General features: G+C 43.4%; 1 protein-coding gene across 1 annotated transcript in view; it reads left to right on the plus strand.

Annotated features, from left to right (window-relative positions):
* The window catches only part of myo18ab (myosin XVIIIA b), a gene marked incomplete at its 5' end in the record, with an annotated part of 119,006 nt that overhangs the window by 51,676 nt on the left and 41,912 nt on the right, over nt 1-25,418 (plus strand). Inside the window, 7 exons of the mRNA XM_079225066.1 lie at nt 20-179; nt 886-1,072; nt 2,536-2,743; nt 3,933-4,042; nt 11,084-11,149; nt 17,409-17,537; nt 23,278-23,425. Coding sequence (XP_079081192.1) covers nt 20-179; nt 886-1,072; nt 2,536-2,743; nt 3,933-4,042; nt 11,084-11,149; nt 17,409-17,537; nt 23,278-23,425 — 1,008 coding nt within the window. The remainder of the gene's footprint in view (nt 1-19; nt 180-885; nt 1,073-2,535; nt 2,744-3,932; nt 4,043-11,083; nt 11,150-17,408; nt 17,538-23,277; nt 23,426-25,418) is intronic.

Raw genomic sequence — 25,418 nt, forward strand, 5'->3', positions numbered from 1 at the left:
CGTTTCCTTTGTGTTGCAGGAGCTTGTCTGCTGCTGCGAGGAGAGAAGCCACACCTCTTCCTGTTGGGCCACAGCCACGGGACAGACTGGGTGGAGTACAACGCTCAGGGCTGGCTGAGCCATGCCAAGCACAACCCCGCCGCCCAGAACGCTGCCACTCTGCTGCAGGACTCCCAGAAGTACGAGCGCTCACCGCACTCGCACACATGCAGCGCCCCGTTTGTGATCCGTGCCGTTCTGTTACATGCTGCACATCCAAAAGTGAGCTGTCGAGTTTTAAACTCGAACAGACACTGAAGCCCTGTCATAGCAGTCTTTATTTGAGAAATGCTTGTGAATTTAAAAGTAACAGCAGTAAATCATTAGAAAACAAAAGAAAACATTCTTTCATTCTGCTGGAGTGAAATCTATCCATGCAGATAGTTGTGGGTATATTCTTCCAGCAGATTTCCGTCTCTGAGATGTCTGCTTTCACCCTGATACAATGGAGCTGAAGGGAATTATTTGTAAACCATAAATCAGTATTCATAATTTTAATAACTACATGACGCTTCTGCTACAATCCTGTGGGTCGGGACAGCGTTATCAGCTGTAGCCGCCGTACGAGAGCAGAGCGGAGGGCTTACCAGTGGGGCACGCTCACATGCACTAGCAGCCACTCAAAGGACAAACTCAGACCTAAAATATCCATAATGATTTCGAAAGAATAAAAAAAGATTGAGGAGCAGAAAGCAGATATAAAACAAACAGCACAATACGCCACTGAAGCAGTCCGATCAGTTCCATGTTTATTGTATATACCCTGTCTACTATATTATGATGTAGTGAGGGTCCTGTTAGTCATCTATATGCATACAAATGCACTTTATCCCTCCGCCACCACAGGAAGAACATCAGTGGGCTGTTCATGGGCCGGGCCAGCGGCGCCACAGTGCTGTCCGGCTCCATCGCGGGTCTGGAAGGCAGCTCCCAGCTCGCCCTGCGCCGAGCCACCAGCATGAGGAAGACCTTCACCACCGGTGTGGCTGCCGTCAAGAAGAAGAGCCTGTGTATCCAGGTCAAGCTGCAAGTGGTGAGTGGAGCAGACGGGGATTCCAACTGGTTCTTCATTCATAAAAAGCCTGACTGGTCAGTTTTCTCTAGGCATCGGTCAACAGTAAGCTATGTTTCCAAGTTATTGAAATGATAAAAAAGGACGGACAGGGACAGCGCTCCAATGGGCCTTTCTATTATTGCCGCAAAGATGTTTCGGACAAGACGCCCTTCCTCTAAATCATTTTGAATTCATTAAGTATAGTAATGTTCTTTGTTAAGGAAGATTAAATTGAATAGATTGAATAGTGTAGCTAACGCAACGCCACAAGCTGCCTTGAAGCAGGTTTAGAGATTCTTCCATCCACCCGTTCTTCCTTGCATTCAGAGGATGCCCTGCTTGTGGGACTTCCTCCTCTCCACCAGGCCACCGGTTTCTTAGCTTCCTCGTGATGTTTCACAAATCAAGTCACACCTGGGCTTCAGTACCTGACCCGTCATCTGGGAGGAGTGATTTTAGTTCTGGGGATTCAGATACTGACAGAGTATTTGCTGGAAGTGGCTTATCCATATTAAATACTGATTCTAGTCCAGGGGTCGGCAACCTGCGGCTCTTTAGCCCGTCTGTTGCAGCTCGATGAGGCTTTGACAACAACCAGAAAAAAGAAAAAAGCCCAGTGGAAAAACTTTTAAAGGGCTGTCCTCTTATCTTGGAGTTTTAGGTGATATTGTGTCACTGAAAATAAAAATAAATGTTTAAATATTTCTTTCACTGAAATGTGGTCACGCCGCTGTCAAGCCTCCACCCCTGCAGCTGCTCCTCGTGACTCAGAGCCCCGCCCTCACGCGCAGATGAGTGCAGAAGAGCGATTCCTCAACTGCTGCAGCAAACTGAGTAAAGTAGATCTACTTTCAGGAAGTGGATCACGTCTCCAAACTCCACTACTGCTGCTGGTTCTGTGTCGGCTCATGAGACACTGAGGCGTCCGTTAGTAAAAACGGATCCGTCCGAGGACGCTCAGTGGAAACGTAGCAAAAGATATGCGTTTAAAATGTAAAACTCAGTGAAGAGGACAGCTATCGAACCTGCTACCTTGTAGTTACAGGGCAAACACTCTTCCACATGAGCCACAAGTATAGATAGACCTGAAGGGCTGTATAGTGGTGTTTTTAATTAACCTTAATGTAGCCGACGCATGACTATTTTTTGTTTGATAGTTTTAAACAGGTAAAATAGCAATACAATGTAAAAAAAAGTCTTTATTCTTGTTCTATAACTTCATAAATATAACAAACTATAGTTTTTTGGAGATATAATATGACTATATATAAAACTACAATAGAATATGGCAGTTTATAAATAGTGTGTAAGCATTTGAAGAGGTTTAGTATTGTACTGAGGACATTATAACTGCTGAAGCCCCAGCACACCCACAACATGAAGATGTAGCCCAGACTATGATCAAGCAGCTGATACCCGAGTCCCCTCCTCTCTGCTTTTAGGACGCTCTGATTGACATGGTGCGTCGCTCCAGGGTTCACTTCGTCCACTGCCTGCTGCCCAAAGCGGAGGAGGTGGGTGGTGGAGGTGAGCCCCGCGTGACGCATGGAGAGAGTCCGGACTCGGGCCTGATGACTTTGGACGTGAGCCTCCTGAGAGCTCAGCTCCGAGGATCCAAGCTGCTGGATGCTCTGCGCATCTACAGGCAAGGTAATGAAGTACTTCTGAAAACCTTGATATGAATAAAATAAGAACTCCATCTATTTGACATGGAAATTGAGTTAACTGAGGAGGAGTACTCAGTCTATGAAGCAGTTTTCTCCATTCTCCAGAAAAGAATGATGTCATAGTGATGTCATTTGGGTTATTTGGGATGGGACCTGTGTTACAAACCTATGGTATATAATGTGTAAGATATTAATCTTTACTGGCAGTAAGGTCTAATGAATAGATGTTTTTGTTGCATGATGGGAAATGAGGGATCTGATGAGTCTTGTAGTTTGGCCAATACAAGAGCTGAGGGCTGGCTGAATTAGGAACAGAGTATCTGTTGGTAACTTTATTCATTCAGACCACAGGGCTCAATATTTGGCCCGGTTTTATTCAGTTTGTATCTGCTGTAATATAGGTAATATTAAGCATTGTTATGCCGAGGACACCTGGTTTTATGTGTCATTTAATCCTGAAAGTCTGCCATCACAAGCTGGATTCTGTTTGTCTTCTTGCTATTGAATTCTTATGAAACTGAAGTATCACTCCCCATCTTTTAGTATTTCTGATCGTTCAACTCCTTACCATACATTATGTGTATCATTTTGTTGTGGTTATGAAATGTACTGTCTCACTCAGCATTGCAAATCAGAATGTTGACACCTCTGCTAGTTTGATTTTGACTGTTGTCTCTTATGAATCTCCCAAAATTATAGAAGTGCAACGCTAAATCACACAGGATTAGTGATGCGGCATAAAGGGGAGGGGCCTACGCCTTAAAAGGGTTAGGGAAGAGTTCATTAAAACCTGTTGTATTCTCACAGAGATCATTGCACTTTGATCTTAGCTGTCCTGTCTGATGATCTAATATGAATCAATCCAGTGATAAATGTAACCTCAGGAGAGCACCTGAAAGGATTTTGATAACCTGTCCCCAGTGCTGTTGCTGTCAAAGTGCATCCCTGTATCTCCTTTATCCTTCTTACTGTTCGTGCTTCTCTAAAAGCTCCAGCTCATTTCCACCTTTACCACTTTTTCTTCTTCTATTAATTCTGTTGTAGTGTTTTTTTGGTTCTATTTCTCCAGAAAATAAAAGTTGAACATGGACACGTTGTTGGCTCTACTCCTCTAACCTTGTCGTTCAATGTGTGTGTGCTGTCCTCTCCGTTGTGCTCCCGCCTCCCTCCAGGATACCCAGACCACATGGTGTTCTCTGAGTTTCGCAGGCGCTTTGATGTCCTGGCACCACATCTGACCAAGAAGCATGGCCGCCACTACATTGTCACAGATGAGAAGAGGGTGAGTGTTCGGCTGTTGTGTGTGTGTGTGTGTGTTGACTTACAAAAGGCTTAACTCACACGTTATCATTGTAGTTGTCATTGATTTGAAAGGATACGTTTTTTATTTTTTATTTAATTTGGCCACCAATCCAATGAAAAGACTAAAACAATACTGTGCTTGTCAGTCATCAAACTGTCTCTTAAGTTACCGTGTGTGTGTGTGTGTGTGTGTGTGTGTGTGTGTGTGTGTGTGTGTGTGTGTGTGTGTGTGTGTGAGAGTTCATGCATGGTAAAGTGATACTCACTCAATACTTGTTAGTAAATGTATTGATTGCTGGCTTAGGTCTGCTCATGAAGTGTGTTGACAATACGAAGCACAGTCCTCCATGTAGTGCACTCGTCCAGTACATGGAGGACTCTTGGTTCCTTAAACATGTCTGTAGTCAGTCTGTCTATTATTTCACAAGAACCTACATGTGCCATGTCATCTTTAGCAACAGAAAGATGCTGTGTTACTCTACCCATTCATGATCTATGGTGCTGAAAGCCCAGTTGTGCTTTTCATTAATTAATTAATATTATTATATTATATGGAATATATTTATTAGTGATGTGTCCTTTCGTATCGAGGCTTCGATGCGCGTGTCGAGTAACCAGGTAGATTTTGGTGAAGCGCGTATCGAGGCTTGTGTCGATGACGTATGCGGTGACGTTGGAGCCTCTGAGCCGGTCGGACCACGTGACTGATTCAGAACATGGTTCGTGGGTTTGCTGTGCGATTTGAAATATAAGGGGCAGGGAAACTCAATGGATTTCCCCCTTCCTCTCTGTGCCAGCTTCATGTGTGCCTGTGAAAGGGTATTTTATAAAGCAGGCGAAATAGTCTCAAAAAGCCCAGCACAGTGGAAAAGTTCTTATTTTTACTTAGAATATTGGACACATCAACATGGACTAACGGAGCCGAGGCTCGAAACACCGATCCTCTGACTGAAAGTCAAATATTCTAACCACTGACCCACAGTCACATCACAACCCTCTCCCAATTTGTTTCGAGCTTTGATTTTGACCCCGCCATTATATCATAAAGATAGACACAATATTAATAAGTTAATAATTGATGTATTGGCGTCACAAACTTAATTTATTCAATGTAAAGCTTCACACACCAAAGCCATGGTGTCGTTATGATCACTCTGCTTGTTTTACATGTATTGTCCACTTGGTGGCGCAGTAGAGCAGATGAAGCTCCATGAATCTTCGGCCCATGAGCGAACCAACTGGATGGAAAGCTTCAATGCTTCAGGAAGCTTCATCTCACCATCACTAATATTTATTCAAATGTATTCATTCAGTATTTCTATTTACAGCAACAAAAAAATTACCTAAAAAATTAGAAAGATGAAAACAATGCAGAAAATTGGAAACAAATAAAGAAATGGAACATGAATAGAAATGTAAGCAAATGGCAGATTGTTCACAGCTTGTCTGTACAGTGATGAGGATACAGATTGTTTTATTTCAAAAGTTGCACAGTTCTTGTTCATCGTCCATGCAGGTATTTGCTGGAGGTGCGTGGATAACGTAGCGGCTCAGTGCTTGAGGGGTTCTGCTCCCATAGAGGCACTAACTGAGAGCTGAAAGAAGGTTTTACTAAAACACACCAATAAAAAAATAAAGGATTATTTAGACTTTTTCTTTTTTAAATATGTGAAGATCAAGAATACAAGAAGGAAATGATTTCTGTCTGAATAGGATTCTCAAAACACCATCTTCACTGCAGTTAATAGTTTCATCTCACGATGCAAGAGGGCCAAAGGTTTTGAGGAAACAATAGTTTGAAAGGTTGTGACAGTTTTACTGTGTGTTGATTTGGATGATGAATCTACATCATGTGTAGAGATCCAGAACTCTCTCTCTATCTCTTGTTAAAAACGGGTACAATGTCGTCTTGTAATAATCAGGAGGTAAAACAGTCTGATTTAATGAGGTCATCTTACTGCTTGCGGCTCACATTTCTCAGCCTGTAAAAACAATATCTTCTGTGGCTGTGGAGGAGCTTTATTCCACAATATTAGACATAACTTGATGATGTTGGATTGTTAGAATGTTGAATCTCTAAAGTCTGGAGATTCCGTATTTCTCAGCTCGCCCTCTTCATTCTAATCTCCCTGTGTGAACAGAATCTCTTTCTTCCTCCTCTCCTCTCTCCGCTGTCCTCTTCCTGCTCCAAGAGCGCTCTTGTGTGTAATTAATTATGATTGCACAGGCTGGCAGCATACGGCTACTGTACTGATTAATTACCAGCAGTGGAGAAGCTCTGTCTTCCCTTTTCTCTCTCTCTCCCCTCCCATTCCCTTGTCTCCTTCCACTTTCTTTTCTTGTCTCATTATCTTTCCATTCCTTTGTATAGGAGGCAGAACAGTTTAGGAACATCCCTGAGCGTATGATTAATGCCTTCTCTCCGTTCTGCTCAGGCAGTATACAGCAGCTTTGCACAAAGGTGCGATTAGCCTTCATGAGTGGGAGGAGGGGCTGATGGAAGAACAGCATCTCTCCATTAAGGCCTTCTGCACCTGGTGTACTCAAACATTGTCTGAGAAAGTAAAGACTTTTTTTTTCTCTCCAGTCTCTGTGAATCTAAACACCTGATTGGCTAAATGTCTGCCTGTTAAATGTGGAGTACACAAAGTCAATGAAAGGAATAACAGAGAACAGAGAAAGATTGAACTGGATGCATTACGCAGATCAGTGGAATCAAGCACAACACACTGGCAGCGAAGTGGCTCACAAGATTGGAGACGAGCTTAGAGAGGACAGCCCAGTCAGAAAGAACTAATGGTAGGGACTGGGGAACGAACAGTGGAGAAGAAAGAAAGCAAGGGAGATGGATAAAAGGAGGTGGCCTGACACTGAGAAGGGCGTATAATTGGAAGAACAATATGAAATTAAAGCTGCTCGCAGCTGTGACTGGGCCCTCGCTTCCAGCACGTCGGGGTAAGCCGAACGTTCGCCTGCCAGGCGGATGTTCGAGGCCGGGAGAGCCGGCGACCCGCAGGCATATATATATATATATATATATATATATATATATATATATATATATATATATATATATATATATATATATATATATATATATATATATATATATATATATATATATATATATATATACATGCTGCAGTGGTTTTATTCCCTGAGGTCAGACTCAGGGAATAAAACCACTGCAGCGCTGAGCTGTGCCGGAGCAGCAGCGCACCTCAGAGAGAGCGAGGAGGTCCTGTTCAGCTTCGCTTTGAGTTAGTTCGTGATCTGTGTTATGAAGTCTCGCCTGAGAGGTTTTTGTGTCATGCTGTGAGCTGAGCGACCTCGTAGCTGTTATAAGGCATTTTCTCGTGTTTTGTTCGGTTCTCTTCTGAACACAATGAGATATAAACAAGGTTTTGATATATTTTGATGAAATTGAACCTTTAATGATACACAGAGAATTTTGGAAAAATTGAACCCAGAAAAATTAGTTTTTCACAAAATTCAAAATGCCGGAAATTATAAGTAGGGGGAGCTTAATGCGCCTACTTACTTTTTTGTAGAGCAGACAGAACCGGACATGTGTGCCAAATTGCAGGTCAATTGGTGATAGGGGGCAAAAACTGTGGGCTTTCACAACTCACAGGTTGGCAAAAAAAACAAGTTTTTTAGGGGGCGCTATCTGACTTCCTGTACGGTTTAGAGCATGGTCCCAAGAGAGTTATTTTTAAGTTTACATGTGTTACATATTCCTAGAAAATGTCATACATGTAAGTTTAGTTACGTGTCGAGCATGTCTAGTCCCTCAAAAGTGACTTTGTTGTTGACCGCAAAGGATGGGTCGCCACGGCAACAGCGTTTCACGAAACATCAAAAGCTTTTAGGTGGCGCTATGACTCTAGTTCAAAATGAGACTGCAAATGTCTTCAGGCCTGGAGTCTCATCAAACATGTGACATCAGGAAAGGATCTTATCATGTGGAGTCGAGTTACATCGGTTTATTCGGTCACGGCGAAGGATCGAACTTCTGCGATGCTCCGACGCGACGCCGTTCACCGGATCCTTACAATCTTCAAGGTGATGCATTATCAATGTCTTAAATCTCTTCCGACACATTTTGAGAGGGATCTGAATAATCTGTGAGGAGCACGGTGTACAAGTAGAAAACATGTAACTTCCTGTTGCCTTTAGGTGGCGCTATAACTAGGATGAAAAATGATCACATGGATGTCTTCAGGGTCAAGAGGTCATGACATATGAGAAATATGGAGTAGATTCCATCATGTTAATTGGTTAATAACTTCTAAACGCAATGAGATATCAACAAAGTGAAAGATATCATTTGATCACATTGGGCCAATGATGATCCACAGGAAGTTTCGTAAGAAACGGACCCAGCGTTTAGGAGGAATGGGCAAAAATGTGTTTTTTACAAAATTCAAAATGGTGAATGAGGCGTATTTTAATTTCACGGATGAGTTTTTTGTAGAGCAGTCCCACCCGGACATGTGTGTAAAATTTCAAGTCAATCGGTCAAAGTTCGCAAAAACGGTGGGCTTTCACAACTAAAGGAGGCGCTATAGAGACATTTTCTCAGACTTTTGGTCGACACACAAATTATATGAAAATTTTGGCCGAGTCGGATGGTTGTGCAAATTTTGAAGAATGTAGGTTCATCCCAAGCACCTCTTTTCCCTGCGCATTGGTCGCTAATAAGAATAATAATAATACTTAGCATTTCAATAGGTCCTCGACTCTGACTACGTCAGTGCTCGGGCCATAATAATAATAATAATAACTAGAAAATTTCACAAGAAATGTTGAAAGTGCGGCTACTACTGCCGAAAGACGTCGCAATATATATATATATATATATATATACATTACCGGTAGTGAGATGTGTTGTTGAGGTTATTGAGGTACATTATATATATATGCCAACATTAGCTATGAGGGCTTGATGGTGTAAATATGAATAGGACAGCACTTTGCTGCAACATATCACGTGATTACATAAACAAATCTTGTGTACAATTGTGTATTTATTTTCTATTTAATACAATAATCCTCATTTGAGCTTTATGTTAAGATACAGTTAAATCATGGGGCTTTTATGTTGAAAGGGAAGACAGAAAGACAGACAGGTAGACAGACAGCTCCTCCTCGGTGTGTGCGCCCGTGTCACTGGTTGTCCTGATTGTTGTCTTGATTGGCTAACTTAAAACAGCTGTGTACAGGAGACTGGACTGTGGATTTCATGAGAAAACAACCTTTCAAACTATTGTATTTGACAGACATCCGTGAATCCCATCACGAAAATAATGAGTAATCATGAGAAGCACAAGACTTCTGAGAACGTTTCCGTCTACTTAAATATTTGTAAGGATTTAGAAATGAGAGCGTAACTTCAGTTTATAAAGTGCTCACGTTTCCGCCATGAGAGAAAATTGTGATCAGATTTAACATGGAGGTTGATGGAGCAGTTGGCCGGACTTCATGTCGCTTTCAGGTTTGCTGACAATACAGTATTCGTTTGTTGGATTCCACGACGCATGTGTACCACAAGCACAATATTTCCAACGTTTTCATATATAAATTATGCCTCAAAAGTCAATATTGTGGAGTGAATGGAAAAATACAAATACAAATAAGGGGGTTAGAACGCAGCTCCTCCTGCTCTAGCGATGACATCACCACTGTAACCTGCCCCATACACACCCATTGTAAACTCTGAAATGGTTCCCACATTTTCCTAAACTTGATCAATATTACATGAAAACTGTGCTAGCTATCAAAAAATGCCCAATTGGGCAAATAAACTCCAGACTTTTGTCAACGTTTTAAACTAGAAATCATTTCTCTACGATAAATTATGGCGAGTCACAGTGGACACAAAGACGTATGTTTTTTTGCTCTCTTCAGTCCGAAACCCCAGTCAAGTGAATGGGACAATTTCTCGCCGTTTTTCGCACTTTTCTAGAAAATGGCCGGTCGAATCTCTTAGAAAAATCATAGCACACGATTCCCGATCAGGCCGCACGTTTTGATGTATTTGGACCGCATGTGCTGGCAACGCTGCGGGAGGAGTTACACGCTAAGGTTTTTGTGGGACTATGATTATTATTATTAAGCCCGAGCAATAACATGAAGTGCGCTTGCTGCAGGGGTATATGACCCCTTGCAGCTGAGCCACACTTAATAAACATTTGCATTTCAATAGGTCCTTGACTCTGACCACGTCAGTGCTCGGGCCCTAATAATTGGTTTTCAGAGAAAGAGACTTGTGTAAACTGAGCCCATCTGAGAGAACCCTGTATTTCTGCTGCTGACGGCCCAGTTCTGTCAGTTCCTCTTAATAGAGTGTGATGTAGCTGTGATGTTAGCAGCCAGATGGTGTACCTGCCAAGAGCTTTTCAGACCAACCAGGCAAACACAGAGAGGAAATCCACCATATTCCCAACATTCCTGTCAGCGTCCTGTCCCTTAGACCTGGCATGTAAAGTCTCACTATCTTCAAAACCTTGAACAGAGGGAGGCATCTCCACAAGGGTCCCAGGAGACAGTGACACACTGCACTACAAACCAAAGCAGCAGGGGTGGAGATCCAGACTTGTATCTGCATATGGCTCAGACCAAAAATGCTTCACATCTAATAATGCTACATGATGCTGTTTGTGAGACGCTACCTCAACTATGAGACGGCACACAATAGACATAGCATTCACAGCACACAACAAATATAAAACATAGCATAACACATTAATAAACACCATAAAAAGCCATTTGAGGCCAGCAGATAGATGCTACATCTATAAACCAAATCTAAAATTGTGCATTAAAAAACTCTGACCACTGCGTGAAGAAAAGACCTTCTGAGTCATAGAGGAGAACACTTCTGAGCTTCTGAGTCCGTTAAAAACGTCAACATACACAAGCGTTTTGAACCGGGTCCTCGCTCTCCCATTGGCTGAGAGGTAAGGCAGGGACCAGTCGGTCAGGATGTGTGTGTGACTGTGTGTTCTGCTGTTTCCAGGCTGTGGAGGAGTTGCTGGAGTCCTTGGAGCTGGAGAAGAGCAGCCACCACATGGGGCTGAGCAGGGTGAGTGCTCACTTTCCAGTTCGCTCTATCAGGGCTGCTACCACAGCGCTGCCACTAGTCACGGCCAGGGCCTTTAACAGGGCAGAGGGAAGTCTTCATGGGAAACAGGCATGTATTAGAGAGGATTGTGTGGAGGAAAGTGTGCATTTTATCATATGGTCTGTCCTGCTTTGCTTTTCCTTTTCTGTTGATGCTGTTTTTCTGATGGCATTCTAATCGTATCTACTTTGCCTTCTGTGTTAGGAGACTGTCAGTGAAACTCCCTGCACAGATTCATATGTCTGTACGTCTAGCAATAAATACATTTAATAATGATAACAACTTGTACACAAGGGCAGGCTGGGATTAGTACAAACTCAGAACAATATATATATATATATATATATATATATATATATATGTATATGTGTGTTGACTGTCAAAAGGCTTAACTCGCACGTATGATTTTTATCGTTGTAGTTGTCATAGATTTGAAGTTTTTTTAATTTTTAATTTAATTTGGCCACCAATCCAATGAAAAGACTAAAACAATACTGTGCTTGTCTCTGAGCCCACTGAGGAAAAGGGCTCACTAGCTTCCTAAAACAGCTGCTCACTAGTTTGTATCAGGAGGCCAGAGTGCTTTTGTTTGGGACTATTTACAGCGATGGATTAATCCACATTCGGTGTTCTGGTAAGTATTTGGGGCAGTATGTGGTACAATGAATCAAACTGTCTCTTAAGTTACCGTGTGTGTGTGTGTGTGTGTGTGTGTGTGTGTGAGTTCATGCATGGTAAAGAGAAGAAGAGATGTCCAGCCGTGATACTCACTCAATCCTTGTTAGTAAATGTATTGATTGCTGGCTTAGGTCTGCTCATGAAGTGTGTTGACAATACGAAGCACAGTCCTCCATGTAGTGCACTCGTCCAGTACATGGAGGACTCTTGGTTCCTTAAACATGTCTGTAGTCAGTCTGTCTATTATTTCACAAGAACCTACATGTGCCATGTCATCTTTAGCAACAGAAAGATGCTGTGTTACTCTACCCATTCATGATCTATCATATATATATATATATATACATATACATATATACATATATGTATATATCAGGAAGTGTGGAGTTATTGACAGGAGCTATGCTTGAGCAATACTCAAAATATCAGCAACATAGGAGAGATTGAAATAATACATGACTAAAAACAGGGATATCACATTGAAAGTCTTTCAGTGACTCAAACATACGGTACATATGCTTCCTCCCTGTCATGCTGGGCTTACAATATGAAACATGTGCAGGAGGTTTTAAGTGTAAACTGAAGTTAAGTAGTTAATAAAAATCAAACGATTCAATTTCACCTCAATATTCTTTATTAAAAATTGGCCTTTTTTTGTTTATGCTGCCAATTATTTGTATGTTGGTTTTCATTGAGAATTCTGGCATCTCGAGCACAAGTCTTTTACTTCTGCCCTTGTTGGATAATTGTTGTAACTTCAACCCTAGAAGTTCTCTAAAGGCTTTGTTAGTGCGTACAGGTACACACTTCCAGCTCAAAAATACTCCACACGCCGCATGACATTTCTGGGAGTTGCATCTTCATGTTGCCATCAAGGAGTCTGGGCTTCAACATCTTTTCACTCGGTGACACTCTCAATTAGACGATTACAAAGTGTTTTCCATTCTACTCGCCTACCTTGCTCGTAAACGTGTGCTGAAGTCTTCCATGCTCACCTTCAGTTGTCCTGCTGTGTTGTGTTTCCATGGGGACCCTTGCCAAGCAGCAGTCAAACACTGCCAGACTCCAACTCTTTGAGGTAAAAAAAAGCCGCTAATCACAAGGAAAAAGACTGATGGTTTTGTTAATTAGATCTGTGAATGTCTGTGGAATAAAGAACAGTGAGCGCCTTGAGCTGTCAATTAGAGAAGTTTCTTGGCAGATATTGCAGAGGTTCACCTTGCCTTAGTGCTGCTGTGTGTCAGGCTATACTTGGCCTGCTACTTTTCCCAAGTTTCAAATCAGAACTTCTTTGTTCCGTGGTGTTGGTGATGTTACTAGTGCCTGTTGTTTCACATTAGTTTAACTGGAAGACGAGCCGCACACAGGTCCAACCATCCCACACACTGGGCCACTTCTACTGTGTCCCTCATGCAGTCAGGGAATCATTTTGAATAATGAATAAATGAGCTGCATCAAAGTGGAGAATACATATGTTTAATACACCAGCATTACATTCAGTCCACATCTTCTCCTACAGTAGATGAGTTGGGTTCTGTTATGTGTGTCTCTTCAGTAAACATGGTATCCAGTTTACATTGCTGTTGATGTTTGGCCGTATTCAAATTCTCAAACTGACAATATTGCTTTCAGTAAAACAAAATTGTTCGAAATTATCATAAAAAAGAGAAAGAGAGAAAGAGACCCACATCGATTTAAATGCAATTTATTGTAAATGTTTTCATGTTCGTATCGAACGAAATGTTATATGGTAAAAATGTTTTGAAAAACTACATTTTCACTGCGGTCAAACACTTTTTGTTTAGCTGGAAAGAATAACACGCATTAAAATCCCTCCAGTTTTTTTGTGGAACTGATTATCACCCAAAATGAAAGTGTACCCCATGATGACACATGAAGTGTGGGCTGTGCAGGCGGCTGCCAGATGACCCGCCTCTCACTGCCAAACGGCCCCTGTGGTTCACGGCCAACTTGTACGTGGCTCTCGGCCTGACATCATGAAACCACCTCCGCCCTGACAAACAGTCTCTGAGGAGCGCAGCGCTCACGGCACCCAGATGTGTTCTCTCCCCCCGGCTGCTTGACTTCTTCTGCCAGACGCTTCATCTCAACCATCATGTGTACAACAACATAGCAGTGGAATGTATAGGTATTAGTTCCATACTGGGAATTATTTTTGGATCCCTTGCTTTATATATAATAGATCTCTGATGATCTGAAATGTTAAATGTCTAATTAAAGAAATTTCACAACAACAAAAGGAAATTGAAAGTAACACAACAAAACAGCCAACATTTTTACTTAAGTAATCTGATTGTAGAACAACAACAACATTTGAGCTGAGGTGGAGGAAGTGAACATTTGAAAGTTTTAACAGCCTCCCAAACAGCCTGACATGGTCATAAAACATCTCCTGGTTAAAAAAAGACCAGATTCTCGTGTCAAGTTGTTGTCCATTTTTACAGAGAAGCAATGAAAATGATTCTGAATACAAAGATTACAAACGGCCATGAGATGTGACAGCTCAGGACAGGAGGGCTCGAGAGAGGGATTAAAACCCACCAGAACCTCATTGGTACCTTCTACTGAGCATCAGTGATGTTGGGGACAAGAGGAGCCTGAGAAGAGCCCAAAGAATATAAAAAGACAAAAGCCAGCGAGCCACAAGCTGCTCACCTGCTGTCACCTGGAAAGAGATGCAGACGTATCAGCTGATGAAGCATCTGACTTCAGAGCAGCTTCTTTCCTCTGGCTGAGACTCCTCCGTTCATCCTTCAATACTGTTGATCAATCACACTAAATTAACCTTGTGAACTTAAGGCTGCACTTGTATTGCTAAAATTATTATTTTCATCGGTATTGACAATTACTTAACATGATTATTCATTAATTTTAGGTACTATAAATCTTATTGAGCTTTCAAATTTGACCCTCTTTAGAGTCCTGTACAAATCTCTGCATGTAAATAAGACCTTATTCACAGTGCATCTCCTAGAAATGAGACATAGATTTGATTGTCCAATAACGATTTACCCATAAAACCCTTAAAAATGTAACTACACAACTATGCCATACACACTGCTGCCATCTTGAATTGAATCCAATAGAGTCCTCAATGAGTCCTTGCCGCAACATTGAGAAGGTTTTTCACAGGCTGCGTGCAGTGGCATGACAGCTCCCCAAACTGAAAGCCAAAACATCTGGATCACCTTCTGGTGGCAGCGCTTGAGTTGATATGCAGCATCTGAGCGGAGCACGCGTTAAAGCATCAATCTCACAGTCGATCATGTTCATTCAATTGTGGGAAGCCAAAATTGTGATTGCGATTATTATTCAATTTAATAGTGCAGCCCTACTTTCAGTCATTATTAGTCTTTTCTTTCCATTACTAGGTGAACCCCTCTTATCCTGGACAGAAGAGCTAATATTCAATGATTTAGCCCACACTGTACAGATGGAACGGCATCTCTACTCATGTAAATACAACAATAAATACAAAAGAGCAATAGCTCAATGTGTCTTCCTCAAAGTGGGAGTGCACATCCACTTCCTCGATGCAGAAAGCCTTTCTGGTGACAAAGCTTCAAGCTGAGCCTGTTCCTCCTCCCCTGTTAATTCAGGGCTGTATTCCCAAAAGCAGCACACCTCTGGCTTCCATTAGCACACATGCAGTTACAGTGGCTTGCAAAAGTATTCATACCTCTTGAACGTTTCCACATTTTGTCACATTACACGCCACATAAATATATTTTATTGGAATTGTATGTGAAAGACCAACACAAAGTGTCACACAATTGTGAAGTACAAAGAAAATTATGCATGTTTTTAAAAAAAAATTACAAATAAAAAACTGAAAAGTGCAGTGTGCTAAATGATTCAGCCCCCCTGAGTCAATACTTTGTGGAACCACCTTTTGCTGCAATTCCAGCTGCAAGTCTTTTGGGGTTTGTCTCCACCAGCTTTGCACATCTAGAGACTGAGATTTTTGCCCATTCTTCTTTGCAAAACAGCTCAAGGTCAGTCAGATTAGATGGAGAGCGTTTGTGAACGGCGGTTTCAGATCGTGCCACAGATTCTCGATGGGATTTAGGTCTGGACTTTGACTGGGCCATTCTAACACATGAATATGTTTTGTTTGCAAGGATTAACGGAGATCCAACGCTACTAGGCTCACTAAGTTCACTGTAAGAAAGTTAACGGTGGTAGAGACAACAGTTGAGTATGCACCGTTCAGTCGTAGACACGGAAGAGACATCCAAAAACGGCACTATGTAGTGACGTGCTAACGCTACGAAGCTATCGTCAACAAACACACGTTATTTACGGTCTTACAAACGCATAATGGAGGTCCAACACTACTGGTCGTACTAAGTTCACTGTAAGAAAGTTAACGGTGATAGGGGCAACAATTGATTACTCACCGTTCAGTCTCACAGAAACGTTGTAGCCAGCTATCTGGCCCGTTAGCTCCGGCTAGCTCCTTGTTAGCGAATCCTTCAGGCACTGGAGCTGCGCCGTCTGTCCCCTCCAATATAGCTTTGCTCAGGACTCTTGGCTTGGCATCTTCTGACTCACACTGAAGCTTTGCACACGTCGTAAGACACGTTCATGTACAGATGCTCAGACGCGGAAGTGGAAACCATATCCGCCAGATTTGAAACCATATCTCTGTGAGTTTTATTAAAAACTTAAACACCTGCCCGCCCCCAAAGGGTTGGTTTACGCCCCAGTGAGCTCCTCTAAGGCCATGCCGACCAGGAGGAAGGTCTGACTGCAGGCTCGGCTACAGCAGCTCACCATAGTTCAATTCTTGTCAGTGGTTTGTTCACATTGTAATTGTAAATATCTCATTTGGTAAAATTGTAGTTTTTAGTGGCCTTCGCCATCACCAATCATGTGTTTAGTGTGTGTTGACATGAACAGTGATCGCACGCTGTCCATCCTTCTTTCCAGGCCTTTATAAATACATAATCCATGTTCTATGCGCTCGTTCAGGGTCTCAATCCTCAGCCCACCGGAGACACATTAAAGACTCGGTCTATCTGCATGACGTGTTTCGTGTGACTGCTCCATTGTGTGTACTACAGTAGAGTTTGGAGAAGCAGCGCGGGAGCAAAGCGATGATCGCTGTTGACGTATTTCAGACGCCTAAAAGAATCTGGAACATTTCAACTCTACACTGGACTAGGATGATTTGAACTGGCCTCTCTGACTGGGAACTGGAAGCCAAATGTCTCCATGCTGTTACCAGACCCCAGAACGTATAGTTTCACTCTAGTATAGTTCCCCGTCAGAAAATATTCTATATAAAGCGTCTACTTTAACTGACAGGTGGCTAAAATACTTATTGCTGCTTGCTGTTGTTCTTTCTAATTTTCTCTTTTATATGTTTACTATTGCGCCTGCATAAAGCAATAGTGTTCTTCATCTGATTACTTGGTCGCTAGAATACTGGATTACTAAAATAATGGACAGGTGCAGCTCTACTTCTGCGTGACCTCCATGTGTGAAGTCTGCCTCGCCTCTCCCTCTCCTCCTGCAGGTGTTCTTCAGAGCGGGGACTCTGTCCAGGCTGGAGGAGCAGCGGGACGTCCAGACCAGGAGGAACATCTCTCTGTTCCAGGCGGCCTGCAGGGGATTCCTGTCCAGACAGGCCTTCAAGAAGAGGAAGGTAAGGCTGCTGCTCCAGACCTCGAGCCTCTATCATGGAAGTCATTGGAGCCATTTTTACTGCACTTCACGTGACAGGCTTACTTGATAAAGAGCATATGTCAAACATTCGGAGTGATGGATACAGGAGAAACCCTCATCCCACCATGTGGGCTCCCTGTCATATCTCACAGGTGCTTTATTATATCTCACTGCAAAGCAAACGATCTCTTCTCCCCTTCTCATGTCTCGAGAGTCGCTCATCTGATCTACGTCACGCTAAGTGTGTGTCTTGCTTTGTCGAATTTGATGCAATTTGGACAAGAGACATGTTCAGTATTAGTAAACTTTGAGAAAGCAAGTACGTAGCGCTCTGTGCCGCAGCGGGGCGGAGCTTCTGGGCTCTGCAGTCCAGCATGCGGCCCGTTGAAGGAGGGTGTATCGCTGAGGAAGCTCTATCCAGTGTGAAGTTGTTTCTGTGAGGAAGCTGCATGCAGCGCCCCACAGGCTGCTCTCAGCGGCCACCATCATTACCATCAGCCCTCATCATTTTCTCTCATCATTTTGTCAACCAATTTGTTCCTAATGACTCTGTTTTTATGATTGCTTTTTAAAAAACATGAATGTGTTGGGGTCCTGGAGGTCCCCAATCCAAAGTACCCAATTCCACCAATGCTGCTTGAATAGATGGAACTCTTTATTGAGTTCATGTTAGGCCCATGTGCTCTCACTGGACTGATCACTGATGATGTGACAGTGGGTTGTATGTGCCTGGTTCACTCATATGGCACATGCCATGCTCCATGGTTCAACCCCTTCAGCAGAGCCAGGCCGACCAACCAGTAGCAGTTCCCCAGCCCTCAATCAATGCCAACTGAAGGAAAAGCTGCCGGGCTCTGATCCTGGTCCCTGTGGTGCTGGGTTCCTCTGGACCATCATGGCAGTTCAGCTTCATCAGACACTTCACAGTGAAATGAAACGCGTTAAAACCCAAAGACACACTTTTACTTTGAGCAAAATTAGCTTTTTGGGTGCTTCACAAGTTGCCCTTGTAAAGGACTGTGCGTGCCTGACGGGGGGAATACATTGCTGACTTGAGGATTCAGTGGGGATCTGTTGCCTTTCTGTATGCGTTACTTCACAGAGGTTTTGATGTTGCTTGTGGACGTTTTCTCATGTGAACACACTGTGTGTGTGTGTGTGTGTGTGTGTGTGTGTGTGTGTGTGTGTGTGTGTGTGAGAGAGATTAAGCTTTGGATCAGGCCTGCCGACTAAAATGACTTTTCAAGGGCATTTGTGCTTCACGTCAGCAGCATCTCGTCTCCCCGGAGGACTCGTCTCTCGGGGTAAATTGAAGTCTCTTGTAATTGATGAAGTTTCAAATTGGGTTCATTGTTCTGTGACTGTTGCAAGCAACTTGCTAATGCACATTACAAAGGAGTGGCGTCGTATCTCCATGGAAACAGTTATCATTTCCACAATGGAATAACCCCTATTTCTGCTTTGTACATGTTGTGGAAATCCCACAATAGTTGGAACATCAAACACCCTCGTGTTTGGGTTCATAATATTAATATTGTATATCGTATTATCCGAGCTGTGTCTGGATGACAGCCGCTTCCAGGCTATCAATTTATCCTCCCTAGTTTCTGATTCAACGGCGGCAAGACGTCAGTGATGTGAGGCGAGCGTCTCAACGCTGATGGGTTTATGCGCTACAGCGTTGAGTCCATTTGCATCTTTGCATTGACTTTGCATATAATCTACTCGCGGAAAGAATCTGCTTGGCGCTTGGTGTAAACGCAGCATTATTCTAGAGGGTTCACAATGTGACAAACAAGCTGGGGCTAACTCACTGGCTACCAAACCAGTAGCCTTTCACTCCCAAATCTGCAACATTCAATTATCTTGTTTGGATTAAAGCTTTCATTTGTTTTGTGCTAACTTATAGTTTTGTCGTTGACAAACATCCAGATACTCAGAAAGCTAGATTTAAATTCTCTTCACATTGCCACAACATAAAATCAATTAGTTTGTTCCTCCATCTAGTTCATATTATTCCTGCTCTGGGGAACGTCGCCCGTTTCCTTCCAAGTTCTCTCTCCCTGTAAGGAGGAGCAGCGTTCAAAGCACTCTGGGAAATAAGTGAGGGGTGGGGAAGGATGAGAACGGGAGAACGAGAGACTCCACCTCGCCATGGGGGAATAGACAAATAGAAGAGATCCGCTGGCTGCTTTGAAGCCTTGCAGCCTGCCTCTCTTCTCTATCTCTTTGACATTCATGGGGAACAGTTGAGAGTGGAGGATCATGGGGGATTCCACTGCCAGCCAACCAACACGGAGCCTAATTAAATAGTTGCCTAAAGACAGAACCCCAGCCCCCTACTGGGAACAGGTGGGCTCAGGCTGTGTGTGTGTGTGTGTGTGTGTGTGTGTGTGTGTGTGTGTGTGTGTGTGTGTGTGTGTGTGTGTGTGTGTGTGTGTGTGTGTGTGTGTGTGTGTGTGTGTGTGTGTGTGTGTGTGTGTGTGGAGGAGTAAAGGAGAGGTAGAGGGCACCCATGTCATTCCAGTTTCTTCTCTCTCATTTGAGGTGACCACTGTTTACTGCTGCCACAAAGCACACTCACACTCTGATTTCATATTAATGTCCGAGGGGTTAATGAGAGCAGAGGGTTTACCTGCTGCTCGTGAATCATAATCGGCTGCATTAAATTGTACAGTGTAAGTAGGCCGAGCACACACAGGGCGTATTGGTGCCAGTGTAACCTGCGTTTCCACCCACCTGTTTTAATGCACATGTTCAGTTTGCATTTGGAAACACTGAGTAGAAAATTAGGCCTAGATGCAGCAGAAGCAGACTTTGTGAATAAATCAGTGGCAGCAGGAGTAAACATCAGATACAGTGTGTGTGGAGCAAACTAACAGAATGTCATATTTCCATCATGTCTGACAGTCTGCACTGCATCCCTCTGGAAACTAGCCTCAAATGTCAGAGCTTTGTGAAAAGTCAAAGTATCTGACCTTAAAAGACCTGAAAATAGAAACAAGCAATGCAGTTGATGACAGTAGATAGTTTAGGAGTAATAAGACATGACCCTACCTCCAGGCAGCAGGACAGCTGTGCACGGACCAGTCCAGCACCTGGAGAGCTGTCATCACAGGATTCTCTCTTCCCTACGTATCCTTTGCCCCACAGCTTGTGATTTAGTTTTGGGTATCATAATATTTAGGCAAACTTCGGCTCCTTGTTGAATGAAGTTTATATTTCTCAAACTTCTGTACCCTGTGGTACAGTGATGTCTGCATATTCAGTGGTGAGAGGGACTTCTTCTTTCAGTTAGGTAACAGCAGAGCTGGGAGATAAAAGAGAGATCAGTTCACCGAGTGATGCATCTCCCTGTTCAACATTGTCTCAAGTCACTAATGCAGTTCAATAAGAGGAGCCAGGCTACTGACCTGCTTCTGTACAGTCACCATCTTTCTGCAGTGCACAACCTGGCTACTTCTGTTCATGTAAACACACTGAATGACAGGAAGGATCCCTCAGCTTTTGTTTGCTTTCATCCTGCCACATCCATCTTTTCCTGTCCTCAGTCGCCTCCATGTGCCTAAAACAGCTACTGGTCACAGGTCTGTTACGGAGTTAACCCTAATCTCCTGATCTGGAAATGCAAACAGACCTCTCCAGTTACATGAACACTTCTCAAATAAAACTCCCAGGTCATCATGTTTGAAAACGAGCCAGATGTGATGAGTACCATTTGTGTCATCAGGACCTCCAGCCATGCCAGCTTTTGATGTAGAGAGCAATTCGTCCTAATTGTGTGTTCTGAATGGCTCTCCAGATGACCTGCAGTGAGCTTCAACCAGCTGCCAGTGCAATATTGATGGTTTCATCTGAGCTTGAACCGTTAAAATACAGCCATCAGCCAAAGAGCAATAAACTACTGATGCTTTTTAAATGTGTGATCATAGAGGGCTGCTGAGTGCTGACTAATCCTCTCTTGAACCATGTTTTTAAGCTCCTGTCTTGAAGAAAATGGTTGAGAAAAGATTCTCTTGGTTTGATAGAAATGGCCACAGTGTTGGAGAGTCAAAGCACCTTCAGGATGTTCATCTCTAGTACACTTGATGCACTAGATTTGCTCCACACATCTTATTTGAGCTCAGACATTTAAATTGGACGCCCTGACTTGTGATGACTTCTGGGCAGGAAAACTGATTTTGGATAATGTTGTGAGGACAAAAGTTTGTTTAACGGTTTCTTTAAATGTCTTGCTGGACTAGACTATACTATATACTATATACTATACTAGACTATACACAGATGGCCCGTTGGTTACATACACACTCTTTTAGAGAAAGAAGAAGTAGGCTGCAGTGCTTTTCATTGAAAAGGCTGGACATGCTTCCAATGACTTGACTAATGTAAAAAAAGACATTTTCCATGAAAAAATGTTGCAAAATATTGAAAATGCAGCTGTTTTCCCAAACCATTCGTGGAAAACTGTTGTGGGTCTCACTTCTTCACTGGCTGAGTGTCTCACCGTCTTGTGTACGTTGCTGTGAAGGAACCGTACTGTTGTGCTAAAGGAACCGGACTGTTGTGCTGAAGGAACCGGACTGTTGTGCTAAAGGAACCGGACTGTTGTGCTAAAGGAACCGGACTGTTGTGCTAAAGGAACCGTACTGTTGTGCTGAAGGAACCGTACTGTTGTGCTAAAGGAACCGTACTGTTGTGCTAAAGGAACCGTACTGTTGTGCTAAAGGAACCGGACTGTTGTGCTAAAGGAACCGTACTTTTGTGCTAAGGCAGGGACACCCCTGGGGGTGCGCGAGCTGCCTCTAGGGGGTGTGCGAGAGGAAAAATGTAATGGTGGTCTAATGGTGTAGTAATTAATATTAAACATAATTTTAAACAAATTAATTAGGATTTTTTAATTATAAAAATTCCCTTTTTAAGATTTAAAATTAAAAACGTACAATTTAATAAATAGATGCACTTCCGGTCCGGCCGCCAGACTGTCTTTTACGTACACACTAGCTAGCCTAGCTTGTGCACCTAACGTCATTTCATTCATTCAGCAACATCCATGAAAATATGTTAAACTGGCTGAAATCGGGGAAGCTGTCAGGTGGGACATCTGAAGCTATCAGCAATAAAAGAGGAGAGGGACAGAGAGAGAGGGAGGAACCGGAGGGAGAGAACCGGAGAGGTGCGTCTATCTCTCTTGCTGCAGGCTGAGCCACCTGCGCTGCATGTGAACATCCTCATACGGACTCCTCCTTTTTTATTTATATCTGTTTCTGAGCCTATGCATGTGCCACTCTTTGTTCTTTACGTGGCTTACTGTGTTTAAGTAAATACATGTGAAATGCAATCTGCCTCTGAGCCTGTGCGTGTGTCCTCGCCATCCTTATTGCTCTTTAAAAGTGACGCCTTGTGTAACTGAAATTTATACAACGGACTAAATCTTGTAACAAACGCCACGTGAAAAGCCTTTGTCACATTATTGTCACCCTTTATGTATTAAACCAACTTGCCGGTGTCAGGACACACACTTCCTTTTCAAAATTAATCTATTGCTCTCATTCACAGAATCAGGGTTTTGTGACTGCAATAACTGTAGTGAGTAGTAAAGAATGTGTGTGCAGCGTCACACACATCATGCTTTTCTACAGACGCATCAGCCCTTTTGGTTCCAGTGGTAAATGCAGTGTCCTCTTTACAGTTGTAATCGGTCCTTGTTCATGTGTTGACAGATCCAGGATCTAGCCATCCGCTGCATCCAGAAGAACATCAAGAAGAATGGAGGCGTCAAAGGCTGGCCATGGTGGAAGCTCTTCACCACCGTCAGGCCTCTGATAGAGGTGCAGCTCACTGAGGAACAGATCCGGGGCAAGGACGTGAGTACACACACACACACACACACACACACACACACACACACACACACACAACACAACACAACACACAAAGGACGTGAGTACATACGCACACACACACACGCACACGCACACACACACAACACAACGCACATACAACACAACACACACACAAAGGACGTGAGTACATGCGCACACGCACACACACACACGCACACACACACAACACAACGCACACACAACACAACACACACACAAAGGACGTGAGTACATGCACACACACACGCACACACACACAACACAACGAACACACACACACACACAAAGGACGTGAGTACATGCGCACACACACGCACACACACACACGCACACAACACAACGCACACACAACACAACACACACAACGCACACACAACACAACACACACACACACACAAAGGACGTGAGTACATGCGCACACACAACGCACACACAACACAACACACACACACACACACAAAGGACGTGAGTACATGCACACACAACGCACGCACACACAACGCACACACAACACAACACACACACACACACAAAGGACGTGAGTACATGCACACACAACGCACACACACGCACACACAACGCACACACAACACAACACACACACACACACAAAGGACGTGAGTACATGCACACACAACGCACACACACGCACACACAACACAACACACACACACACACACACAAAGGACGTGAGTACATGCACACACAACGCACATGCCACACACGGCACAAATGGAGTGTAACAGGCCGTCCGTCACACGCTGGAGAGGAACATGGAGAGGGGAACCTATAGAGGAACATGGAGAGGGGAGCCTATAGAGGAACATGGAGAGGGGAGCCTATAGAGGAACATGGAGAGGGGAACCTATAGAGGAACATGGAGAGGGGAACCTATAGAGGAACATGGAGAGGGGAACCTATAGAGGAACATGGAGAGGAACATGGAGAGGGGAACCTATAGAGGAACATGGAGAGGGGAACCTATAGAGGAACATGGAGAGGAACATGGAGAGGGGAACCTATAGAGGAACATGGAGAGGGGAACCTATAGAGGAACATGGAGAGGGGAACCTATAGAGGAACATGGAGAGGAACATGGAGAGGGGAACCTATAGAGGAACATGGAGAGGGGAACCTATAGAGGAACATGGAGAGGAACATGGAGAGGGGAACCTATAGAGGAACATGGAGAGGGGAACCTATAGAGGAACATGGAGAGGAACATGGAGAGGGGAACCTATAGAGGAACATGGAGAGGGGAACCTATAGAGGAACATGGAGAGGGGAACCTATAGAGGAACATGGAGAGGGGAATCTATAGAGGAACATGGAGAGGGGAGCCTATAGAGGAACATGGAGAGGAACATGGAGAGGGGAACCTATAGAGGAACATGGAGAGGGGAACCTATAGAGGAACATGGAGAGGGGAACCTACAGAGGAACATGGAGAGGGGAACCTATAGAGGGGGACAGTGAGTTGGGAGTGAGAACGTGTTGAATTGGCAACAAGCTCTTGCACAAGAAGTGCTTTTTGCATCATATCATTTCATAGGAAAGATGGTCTTCATCCCATTGGTTCGTTCATATAGAAATAGAGAGCTCCGTTTCTTGCTCTCATGCTGGTGTAGTGACCCACTGGATCTACCAACGCATTGACATTATTTCACTTGATGTGCGGTGACTCATTTTCTATTCGAACACATCCAGATTCAAAATATAATTTCATATTTGTCCTGGCAATGCATGGCTCTTCTGGCACTCTAACACTTCGTTAGAGACAAATACGATTTCTATTTTTATTGAGATTTACAATTATTATAATAACATTTATTCCATTAAACTGTATCACATCCATCAGATAAATGTCAGCGGACGTGCACACCCCTACAATTAGGCAAAAATGAGATGACGGCGATGAGTATAATGAGTTTATATGCTGATTAATTCCCTCCATCTGCTGTATCCTCACCAACATCTCT

Source organism: Taurulus bubalis (genome assembly GCF_910589615.1).
Source record: "Taurulus bubalis genome assembly, chromosome: 10".
NCBI lineage: Eukaryota > Metazoa > Chordata > Actinopteri > Perciformes > Cottidae > Taurulus > Taurulus bubalis.